We start from the raw sequence: 12,367 nt of genomic DNA, 5'->3' as shown, positions 1-12,367 counted from the left end.
TGTGTAATTCGACCGAATTAAAAATATCCATGACTAAGAAATTTTCTTTGTTTTTTTCAAGTTAACCAAGAAAAGATGCGTTACACAAAATTATGTAGAGTACTCTCCCGAATACCAATACACAGACGGAAAATTTTTGAAAAGTTACATTACTGCAACTAGTTGGAACGAGAGGATAAAAACTAGGAGCAAATCATGTTCCTGTGCTCCTACGGCCAACGCGAGCAACAAAACCAGCCTTGATAGGAGCAACCGATCTTCCAGATCCACACTGTAAACAATGAACAAACATTATCCAATATAACAGCAAGAATCCTGAACTTCAATGTTGTAACATAAGTTAGGCATTTTGCAAGAAGTAAATGGAGAAATTCACCTTCTCGCAACGGAGAAAGAACAGACGGTTTTCCTTTGAAAGTATAGTGTCTGGACTCTTGCATCCGAGGCAAATGACATATTCATCTGGGAGAAAGAATGTTATACAATCTTCAATAAATGGCCAGAATCAAACAAGAACAATATAACACATCATGGGGATTTTCCTGCTTATTAATTACATAATAAAGAAAGGTACTCACTGATATAGCGTCGCAGAATTCCTTCAAAGTTCTTTGGGGCAAACCTTCCCTTCACAACCAATCTCTGTTGTCCGTCTAGGGATCCACTTGTACCCAATTCGGCAAGCAAGAAAGCCATGACGTGGTCTGGCTGCCGATGCATCCTAAAAGATTGGGTCGCAGTATATCAAAATTGGGAACGAGGGATGATGAAAAATAGTTTGTTATTCAGAACGTCATCTTAACAAGACAGGGAGGAGGATTCCAGTCTTCACGTGAATAGAAGATTCAAAAAGTGGTAACCCTAACTAGCTAAATAGAAATGTGTTAATTTTTTTCATTATGCAAGCTTTCATACCCTAGGATGAGAGTTCTGGATTCATGCATTTAAAAAAATATAATCTCAAAGAAACAAAAAACGTTTTAAAAGGGGTACTGCAGAGAGTTGTTAGGCTCTAAGATAAATCAGTCGACAACTATTCCTAGAAATTAAGATATGCCGTGGAAATCCAGAATGTCTGTGCATGTGGACACAAGATAAGTGTGTGCTTAAACAGTGACACATACAATATTTAACATACGTTTTGCATAGATCCATAAAATTCACGAACACAGTTTTCTTTGTCCCCTCACGAAGAACTTGAGGTGGCCTCATAACTGTCCTCCGTCGATCTCCAGCAAGTTCAGGATTATTCTCTCTTAGAATGTTAAACACCCTGCCAAGAAGCTGCACAACCAAACTAAAAATGAAGAGGGGGAATAAATCCTGGAGGGGAAAGAATTCAAAACAGGTCATCCAGGTAAACGCAGAAAACTGTGGACAGAAATAAAAAACACTTATGTTAATATTTCACAGATTTTTTACTTTGAGACACCATGTCAAAATTTATAGCCTCTTATACGAATTCAAGCACAAGACACACACCATTGATCTAACAAGAATAAAGCACCAATAAATGTGTCTCGTTGAAAACCTATAAAACCAGATATTCAAGTGAGCTGTGTAAATTGTTTAATACATGCTTCCATCTTCAGAATTTGAAGCCCATTAAAGAGTTTAACGTATTAGGCCTATTAAAATCCTTGAACATGGTCTATTCAGCCAATTGAAAGGGGAACCCACAAAAACCACAGGATAAATAATCAAAATCATGTATGATGACTAAAACCACTTCACAAACACTTTTGGAACTATGTTATACAGATATAAACAACAGAAATTCATAGGTCTCTCCCAGGACCCATATAAGCCCTATAGTCCTATCACCTGGCTGACTCCTATTCCATAAACAAGCTTTAGTTCCACTTGCTGCATCCCTAACTTTAGTTAGACAGATAGAGATAGGGATAGGGAATCACCTTCACTGGATCTCCACCCTGGTTACTACTTGACTGTGTCAAAGCTTGAAGTGACGAATATGCTTTTGTTGAATCAGAAATGAAGTTTTTCCAATGATATTTCAAAGGTGAAGTTAGAGTATAGCAGAAAGCATGTTAAATATGGCATACCTCCTCATACTCATAATCACGATCAGTCCCATCCCAAGGATATCGATGCTGCAAAGAAATCCCTTCTCCTTCATCATCTTCAGCATGATCTAAAGGACAATGAAATATATCAAATACCCAATATTCAGTTTACTTCCCTCAACGGAATACTTTAAGACAGATCAACATGGAGTTCATTATTTAGAACATGGAACTTCTATACACATGTTCAACCACTTACCATCTAAATCTTCATTTGCATCTCCACTCTCATCAATCAAGTTACTGATTTCAACCTACGATAAACAAGAAACATCATTTCTCATCCTTTTTCCAACAAAGAACTAGGTACAACAGATGCTTGAAGTATTTGACAGGGAAATAAATATAAATAGAAATAACTATAACTAAATGTACAGCTTATATGACTTACAGGCTTCTTCTTCTTCTTCTTCAAACCAGAAAAGGAAGTCTCAACCCCATCAGAAACTGCAAATGAAGAGCTAACTAAAACCAGCAATGCAAACCACAATTTTACGACAGCATTGAATGCGAAAGTCATGAAAAGAAATCGTTTGTTTTAATTCACATACCTGACAGGTTTTCTGTCTTGTCAGTCAACTTGTCTACTGAATCATCATCAGCAGGATCCAAAATGGTGATTTTCTTCTTCTTCTTCTTCTTACTAGGATCAAATGGTGCAATCTGCTATTTAGAATTTTTGAGAATCAGAAGATAGTAGTTATATTACTATTTCGGCAAACTAAAATACCACAAATCATGCATTACAACATTATAAAAAAATGGCATCTTATAAAAACAGAAGGGAAAATAAACTTACTTCCGAAACCTCCTCCTTCAAATCATTTTGTGTTTCATCTGCCATAATTGCTGCAATACATGGAAAGCAACATTAGTATATGATTAGCCTAAGTTAAAGGAAAATATTACTTTAAAAAACATCAGCAAAATAATCTTGATCAACAACTCATAGAAGGGGAAAATTTCTTAAGAACAAATAACGGCAATGCCATAACCGCACTGATTGAATTTTATAACAATCAAATTACATGTTATATGTTTTACTACACAGGTAAAACGATACCAAATCAAAAGCTTAAATTTAAAGGCTAAAACTTCATAAACTACTTTCGAACAACAACGATAGCCACCTAAATCAAATCCTGCACAAGTAACCCTGAACAAAATCAAATTAAGCTTCGATTTTGAGCAAAATCATAGTAGCATGGATTTAGTACGAACTTCACCAAGCAAATGAGAAAAAGACAGAAAAATATGGAAGTAATATTCTAACCTGATAAAGCAAAGAGAAATGCAAAATGGTGAAGAATAGAATGTAGCAAAGATAGTCGAATCCCTGAAATGAAGATGATGATGATGGTTGGTTGTGCTGCGTGACCAAAATCCAAAACCCTTCTTTCCGCTCTAAAACGGTGCGTTGCCCCTTTTCTTTTATTTTTTCCCCCTTTTTTTATGTTTTCATTTTTTAGAAAATATTTTAAATAATAAAATATCACACTTGATAAAATATTAAGAAAAAAATTAGAAGATTTATTTTTTAATTTAATAGCGTAGTGTAATTTATGTAGTCAATTTTATTTAGTGGGATAAAATTTTGTGTTATTATTTATTTTTATGTGAAAATATCTTTTTTCTGTTTTAATTTTAAAAGTTTTTTTTCTAGAATTTAAGATTAGAATTTATAATTTAAAATGTACGATTAAATTTTTTTTTATAAAAGGATTAGGAATTTATGTATAATAACATAATTTAAAAAATATTTTTAACATTTTTTTTTGATTAATTTAAATATAGCATTGTATAATAAATTAGATTAATTTTTTTATTATTTTATAATTACATTTACTAACATATCAATAATATATTATTGGAAATTTATTTATTTTTTATTTATTAAATGTGTAAAAATAATAAAAAAATTAGTCTTGAAAACAGATTTTTTAATGAATTATATATATTAAATGATATTTAAAAAAATTATATGCTAACTCTTTTTATATTTTCATTATATATATAGTATAAATAATACACTATTTTATAATAGATTAAATTATTAATTATGCCTCTAAATTTGTAAAATGTCGACAATAATAATTCTAATATTTGTTAACGATAATTATACTTTCAAAAATTTTAAAAACGCTACAAATCTGTCCAACTGTGAGGAGAATCCTTCTCTGGTTAATGAAACTTGGTGATGTCACAGACGAAATTTCAACGTGGCATCCGTTAAGGGTTTCAATCCCTTTTCTCCTTTATATGGAATTGAGAGAGAAAGTTTTTCCCAATTTCACCAGAAAGCAAAACCCTAACCATTGTCATGCATGGTAGAAGCAGAGGCATGTCTAATAATAATCGAAGGACACAGTCAATAGAAAATAGTAGTTCTGAAGGACTTGAAAAACATGGAAGCAAGCCCTATGACTGGACATGCTTTTGTCGTCTTCAGGTGATAACATTGAAGTCAAAGATGAGGAGAAACCCAGGAAGATGATTTTTCAGGTGTCCTTTGTGAAATGTATGTATGAACTTTCTACTTCATTTGTTCCCCTATTGAGAATTGAGCTTGATGAATGGCTTTTGTGCTTGGCAGACGAAGAACACTGGGTGCCGTTATTTTCAGTGGATGGACGAAACTAATGAAGAATCAGTTGGGGTGGAGGAATGCTCTAAGAATGGCACACTAGTATGCAATGCATGTGGAGTCTTGAAAGAGAGATTTACCAGTGCTGAGACTGAGACGATACACGGAGATCGAAAGATGATGATGGAGCACATGAAGATAGTTGAATTGTTTCTATGTATCATTCTGGGTGGACTTGTACTGAGTTTGATTATGAGTTTGAATTGTCTGGTTAGATAGGACAAGAAATGCATGCAGGACAGGGTTTATTAATGGATGTTATGTGTTATTGTTGTCTGAAAGTTATGTTGACATTGTTGTGGCTATTTATTTACTTGTTAATGAAGTGGATCTGTGTCTTAAATTCGATTGCATCACTAACAAAAGCATGAATAGAGTGAAGTGCAACTAAGTAAAAAAGGCAACTCAGATATGTTAACTAAGTTGAAATAGACTTAAGAAATTAAATTTGCCAAAAGCACAAGATTAAAACCAAAATAATTGGTCTGTATAACATTAAGCATTAACACAAATTGTTCCAACCAAAATACTGTATACTGGCTAATTAGTCTTAATACCAGACACCAAAATACTTAAATTGTCCAACAAATGGTAATAACTATCCATAATAAACATCAACATACAACCCAAAAAATAGAAAAACCATTGCAACTAAACATCAACTTATAACCCAAAAGAAGAACTAATTAGAAAGCCAAGTCTCCTTCAAACTGGCTGATTTGGCATGAACTTAGAGAACTTAGAAGTGATTGCTTTACTTGCTCCATTCATAGTTTTATTTGACACCACTGGAGTCCTTGTGGAGTTTGGAACTCTTGAGCCAGGAGCAGCAATTGAAGTAGGTGCAACGGGCCTTATTTATGGGGGCCTAAATGGTGGATTGGGTCTTGGAGTGGCTGTTGGACCTGGAGTTGTGGGCCTAATATGGGGTTGAACTGCTGGAGCTAGAGTTGTGGGTCTCAGATGGGGTTGGGCTGATGGGGCCTCATAATAGGCATATTTACCCTGATTCTTTTCCTGCTAGTAGATACAGCAGCGGCAGCAGCAGTATTGGAGAGAGTTTTAGGAGTTGATGTAGCACTTTTGGTAGATCTGGGTGCTCTCCTTGCAAGGTTGGATCCAGCAGCTCTCCTTCCAGCACCATGACTTGTTGAACCGGATATGTTCATGTTGGGATACAAGAAGTTAACTCTAATTACTACATGTGACGTTATTGTAAACAACAGTGATTGAGATATGTACTAGCTCTTCATCAGCTTCAGAGTGCGCGTGGCATTATGTGAGCTCCTCTTCTATTGCATCCATGGTTTCCTCCCAAAACCTCTTCTGCTCTAACTCTGACATGTCTTCTAAGCCCATGGGCAGCACATTTGCTCCTGTTGCTGGCTGGATTTGTACTTCATCTGGATGACCTACTTGAGGTGCTTGCTGTGCATTTGCATCTTTCTCGGCTGCAACATGATTCTTCTTATCAGGACAGGTTTTGGAATTGTGTCCCACCTACGAAGACAAGATCATTCCAAGCATCAATAGATGAGAACAGTCAACAGCAAGAGTTATGAAATAAGTGAGTTTTTATTTACCTTTTTGCAATATTTACAACTTGTTTTTCCATAGCTCCTCTTAATTTTGTACTGACTCCCACTCTATCTCTCTGATTCATGTCAAGCTCTCTTTTTTGTAGGTCTTTCTATTAGCTTCTTATAAGGTGGAGGGAGACATGACAGGCCCTCTGCATCAGCCCAATATTCTTGATTATGAACAATATTGATGTGAAATTAGTACGTTCTGTTGTATGCCTCCATAGTCAGCCAATGGTGGGCATAATCTTCTGGCCGTTGATTTTTTCTTTGAATTGCAGTAACTCCATGACAGCATATCAATTGCCACTTTCTACAAGTATAATTCCTTTCTTGCGTGTTGACTCGAAATGTACGACCTTGCCTTCTAACTTCAAATACATTATGGTCATCATCTCCCACCTATTAAGCTTCCCAATAATTTCCTTCCTTCTTTTCCTTCTCCAATCTACTCGTTTGAATAGGAGCCAATTTGTCCATGTAGGCCATTAGTGCATCTTTATGAGTTGCCATAATTTTCATGAGGTAATATATAATCTCCTCTAGCATGGTAATGATGCTCTTACCTCTTAGCCCCACCATTGTTGTATTAAGTGATTCGGCATTATTATTCATAATGTTATCAACTTTAGGCCAAGTAGAGAATTTTGACCTTGACCAAGTTTCTTGCTCATATATAGACAAATATTTTCAGGAAGATGTATTAATCCTCTTGATTGCATTCATACCTTCATTAAATTTCTGATCCGTTAATGTCCTTGCACATTAAAATAGCAACTGTTTTAAGTTTTAGGTCTTTCCAACGCTTGTTGAAATTCCTCCACATATGCATAGTACAAAATTTGTGATTAACCCCTCGCATAACTTCTTGTAGAGCAGGAATTAGCCCCTGTCATTAACTTAGTTAGACAACATATACTATAGCTTGAGGTATGGGTGATGAATAAAATAATTGAATACACAAGTTAAAAACTAACCTTCTGCTTATCTGACATGAAGTGCCAATCAAATTGTCTATGGTCTCCGATATCTGCCAATAAATATTCTAGGAATTTTTTTCAGTTTTTCTTTGTTTCTACATCAACTACTCCATATGTAACTGAGAATAGATGATTGTTAACATCTTGAGCAATGGCTGTTAGCAGCTGTCCCCTAAAATAACCCTTCAAAAATGCTCCATCAAAGCATAGGAAAGACCTACATCCTTGCTTGAATCCTTTTTTGCAGGCATCTAGACAGATGAATAAACTTCCAAACTTAGGCAACCCTTCCTGTTGTGGGGTTGTGCCCATATGACAAGTGAATCCTGGGTTGGCCTTACGGAACTCATTTAAGTAAGTCCTTAACTTCAAACACTGTTCCTTTTCTGTGCCCTCAATCACATCCTTAACCTTTTCCATTACTCTAAACATCATTCTCTCTTTGACACATATATCAAACTCAACCTTGAACATATCTCGAGTCTCTCGGTGGGACAAATTGGGACAGATCCTAATCTTGCTAATCAACTCCTCCAAAATCTATTTACAAGTGACTGACCTACTTTTATTACTCCTAGGACATGTATGCTCATCAACCAATGTTTTTATTTGGTAACTAGGTGGCTAGTTTCTCCTTGCACAATACACCTCCCATGGACAAGCTTCGTTGTAACAGATGACTCTGCACTTATATGGTTTAATCATGAGAAAAAATGCCTCTCTGTCCAGTTGAATACTGTACTTCCTGACTGCATCCTTAAACTGCTGCATCGTGCCAAACTCCATTTCTAACTCCAGTTTAATTTTGCCAAACTTTGTATCAGAATTGTGCTGAGGGAATACCGAATTTTCATCCTCAGAATCAGAACCAGATGGGGTGTGCAACTCTTCAGACTCGTACTGATATTTGATAAACCACTATTTTATGGTTTATTCTGTACTGAATTGAGTGGATTTTATCCATTATTCCCACACTTATTCATAGAATTTGCATGTTTTACATTTTCATTCCTAATTTTGTGCTATAATTGAAAACATGCTTCTTTGGCTTTAAATTTGCTAATTTTAATCCTCTCTTATTACCATTCGATGTCGTGATATGTTTGTTAAGTGTTTTCAGGGTTTATAGGGCAGGAACGGCTTAGAGGATGGAGAGGAAGCATGCAAAAGTGGAAGGAACACAAGAAATTGAAGGAATTGCTAAGCTGTCAATCCTGAACTCTTCGTACTAAATCAATCATAACTTGAGCTACAGAGGTCCGAATGAGGCGATTCCACCTGCGTTGGAAAGCTAACATCCGGGGCTTCAAAATGATATGCAATTTGCCATAATTACCTTGCATTTAAGTGATTCATACGCATCGCCCATGCGTGTGCGTCGTAGAATCAGCGTGACCAGTGCAAGAGGCAAGCGACGCGTACGCATGGATGACGCGTACGCGTGACCAGGAATTATTCAGCGACGCATACGCGTGACAGAGCGTCACGTGCTGCACTTAACAAAACTTGCTGGGGCGATTTCTAGGCTACTTTTGACCTAGTTTCAGGCTCGAAATTACTAATTAGAGGCTGCAGAGTGGAGCTGGAAAGGAAAATTATTCATTCAACATTCATTAACACAATTTTAGGTTTTAGATGTAGTTTTCTAGAGAGAGAGGTTTTAGGGTTTCTTTTAATCTTAGTTCTTCTCAAATTCAGATTTCTACCTTATTTTAATTTAGTTTTCTTCTATTTTTATTTGTTTTAGTATTTTAGTTCATCTACTTCTCTTGTTGATTTCTTTATTTTTTCAATTTAGTTTATGAACCACTATTGTTACTCTCAATTTTCATTAATGCAATTTATGTTTCACGTTTCTTATTGTTCAATTGCTTTGTTATTGTTATTTCTTTGCTTTGGTTGGTTTTAGATTTTGCTATGTCTCGTTATTTTCTATGTTTTTATGTTATGCCTTCCAAGTGTTTGATAAAATGCTTGGTTGGATTTATTTTTTATGTTCTTAACTTGGATTGATCAACTAGAGACTCTCGAGTTATCAAAGTTCTTTTGTTGATTGGTGATTGAAAATTGCTAGTTGGCTTAGGTTTCACTAAATCTAGTCTTTGATTAGGACTTGTGAACTTAAGTTGATTTTACTCACTTGACTTTCCTTCATTGTTAGAGGTTAACTAAGTGAAAGCAAAAGGGAATTACCATCACAATTGAGGATGATGATGAGGATATGAATTCCAATTATCAATCCTTGTTTGGACTTTTCTTAGTTGTTATTTTATTTTCTTGTTATTTACATTACTTGTCTCTTATCACAAAACCCAAAAAATACACTTTATCATAACCAATAATAAATACTTCCCTCAATTCCTTGAGAGACGACCCGAGGTTTAATACTTCGGTTAATTTTATTGGGTTTGCTTAAGTAACAACAATTTAAATGTTGATTTAGGTTTAATTGTCGGTTTAGAACTATACTTGCAACGTGATTATTTTTGTAAAAATCTTTATTGACATTTTTCCTCTGTCAATATTCAGTTGGCTCTTCATTATGGTCATTTGGGTTAGGAACAACCATCCTTGGAGCCTGATTCTCTTCCCGATGTGGCAAAATCCTCTGTCTTGATAGACGGGGTCTTGGATGATGCCTCCGACCTTGTATCCCACAAGAGGCATCCTCATCTAACTCAACAACGTTACGCATTCATATGATTAAGTTATTGATTAACCGACAACTTTTGGCAAGTAAAACAGAATCCCAACAATAAACAATATTACTCCTAGGATCTACAATTCATTAACATGATATTTGTGAATGATTGCATGTTTTAATCAACAAAAAATATACAATAAATATACTAACCTGCATGTACATCACTATTGTTCTGTGGTGCAGGTTGAGCTCTACCAGATTGTTAGAATAGCCTTGGATGTTTTTTCTTGCGTTTCCTTCCCTTGCCATCAGCTTCTTCAGGATTAGATTGCCCCTCTTGGTCTTCAACATGTGTCTCATGGTTGTCTCCTGAATTGGGGGTCTCATTTTCAATTGTTGCAGCTTGAGTTTGATTAGATAATTTTTCAGTAGCTATGTCATTTTGCAGTGCTTCATCATTCCCCCATTTACTTAACGTTGGTTCACCCTCTTTTTGCTATTGCTCTTTGTGTTGTGGGGATCATCTTGATGATTTTTTTGATTTTCTGAAGGAGCTCCCTTTACTTCTATATCATCAGGTCCTCCATGCTCCTCTATTGTGGGAGATCCTCGTGATGATTTTGCTGATCTTCTGAAAGAGGTCCCTCAACTTCATCATCATCATAAACCTCAATTTCATCAACATACTCTGGATCGGCATCAACAAGATGCTCAAAATACAAGTGGACCCTGTTTTCATTCCTCAGTGCAGCATCACACAACTTAACCACATCGGCATCCCTTCTTAGCACCCGTAATCCGTTAGCTAAATCCATCCCTGGCTCCAACCAGTACACTTTATTATACCTAGTATAACCTAAATCTAGAAATAAGCCTTCAACAAGGAACAGATTATATGTATCAACATGCACCCTCTCGATGATACTCACTAAACCACCATTATACTTCAGCACACCATCCGTATCCTTCTCTAACCAACCCTGATGGTGATAGACAAACGTGATATGAGTTGCCATCTAACAAAAATCATCAAATAAGTCATAATAAGATAAAACAACACATCAAAACACCATCATCGAACCTCCATTGCAAACCCCAATGAACTGATAATAAGAACAACGGAAACATAAAATACTTACCCAAACCTTGGTTATTCGATGGAGATTTCTTCACTGGGTATCAATGCCAAACGTGAGACTGCATGTGACATTACCAATTCCAAGAGACGAATACAAAGACACAAGAGACGAAGACAAACAGAGACCACCACCAACAAACTCTTCAATTTCACGCATTCTAAATAGTCATAGTTTAATATGGTGTCTCATTTAAGGTTAATTTGGTCATTTAATTTGAATTGAGTAATTAGGGTTTCATGAATTAGGGATATAGTAGAAACGGAATTGAAGCCCTTAACAGATGCCACGTTGAAATTTCGCCTGCCACATCACCAAACTCCATTTAACAGAAAAGGATTCTCCTCACGGTTGGGCAGATTTATAGCATTTTAAAAATTTTTGAAGATATAATTGTCGTTAACAAATATTAGAGTTATTATTGTCAGCGTTTCACAAATTCGTGGACATAATTAATAATTTACTCTTTATAATATCAACCACCAAATAGCAAGCACTAAAAAGTAATTTGCCCTCCTTGTGCTTTTTTTGGCATATTCTTTTCTTGGGCATTTTCCTGTGTTTAATTTTTTTGGTTTATCTGTATGCAGTGAAAATATCTGCTTCGATTTTGGGTTTTCAATGCTATTTCCTCCGAAACTCTGAACCAGTAAATCATAAAATTTTTGTTTGATCAGACTTACATAGTTATTCTGGCAAAAAAAAAAAAAGAAGAAAAAAGTGCGCTAGCACTGCACTGAAAAAAATGTATGGAATCCTCTAAAAAAAAGTTGGAATAATAAATAAGCATAAGAAATATAAGGCTCGTTCGGTTTATATTTATATTTTCTACTTTTTTTTTTATTTTCAAAAATTTTATAAAATCATTATAATAAAATTTTATTTTTGTTAAAAAATTATAATGTGAATGTCCTACCACTTAATGAAACATTATTAAAGCTACATAATACATGTTTTCACTAGTAGCTAGTAAACATGTACAATTAGGGGTGTAAGTTACCGAACTGGACCGAAAATTATCGCAAACCGAACCAAAAATTATAACAACCGATTTGAAAACCGAAAAAATTGATTTTTTTGTTTTTTTTTTGTTTGACAAAACTGATTGGTTCGGTTCGGTTTTCGGTTGGTTCGATAGAAATCGAACCGAACATATGTATCCATTTCAATGTTTTAACCATTTTAATATTTAACCTAACAACAAAAATCTCCAACCCCTAACCATTTCAATGTTTTACTCTTATTATTTTAGTTTATTGACTATTTTAAACCTCTAATTATTGTGATTCATATTTT

The 12,367-nt window shown here is 35.1% G+C and overlaps 1 protein-coding gene across 4 annotated transcripts; it reads right to left on the bottom strand.

The window, feature by feature from the left end:
• On the bottom strand, positions 1-3,517 carry LOC107458067 (eukaryotic translation initiation factor 2 subunit beta). 4 transcript variants are annotated; one of them, XM_016076279.3, is made up of 10 exons: positions 3,361-3,517; positions 2,887-2,936; positions 2,639-2,753; positions 2,479-2,552; positions 2,287-2,341; positions 2,067-2,155; positions 1,139-1,284; positions 579-721; positions 377-462; positions 1-271 (listed from the first exon to the last, which is right to left on the bottom strand). In XM_016076279.3, the coding sequence occupies exons 2-10, from the start codon at positions 2,929-2,931 to the stop codon at positions 194-196; spliced, it is 831 nt and encodes a 276-aa protein (XP_015931765.1). In that variant the 5' UTR covers positions 2,932-2,936; positions 3,361-3,517; the 3' UTR covers positions 1-193. The 4 variants fall into 4 exon arrangements, with proteins under 4 accessions (XP_015931765.1, XP_015931767.1, XP_015931766.1 ...); XM_016076281.3 differs by having other exon boundaries at positions 2,479-2,534; XM_016076280.3 differs by having other exon boundaries at positions 2,639-2,750.
• Between the last annotated feature and the right edge of the window lie 8,850 nt (positions 3,518-12,367).

Source organism: Arachis duranensis, chromosome 7 (assembly GCF_000817695.3).
Source record: "Arachis duranensis cultivar V14167 chromosome 7, aradu.V14167.gnm2.J7QH, whole genome shotgun sequence".
Classification (NCBI taxonomy): Eukaryota; Viridiplantae; Streptophyta; class Magnoliopsida; order Fabales; family Fabaceae; genus Arachis; species Arachis duranensis.
This window is presented reverse-complemented; position numbering and strand designations above follow the sequence as displayed.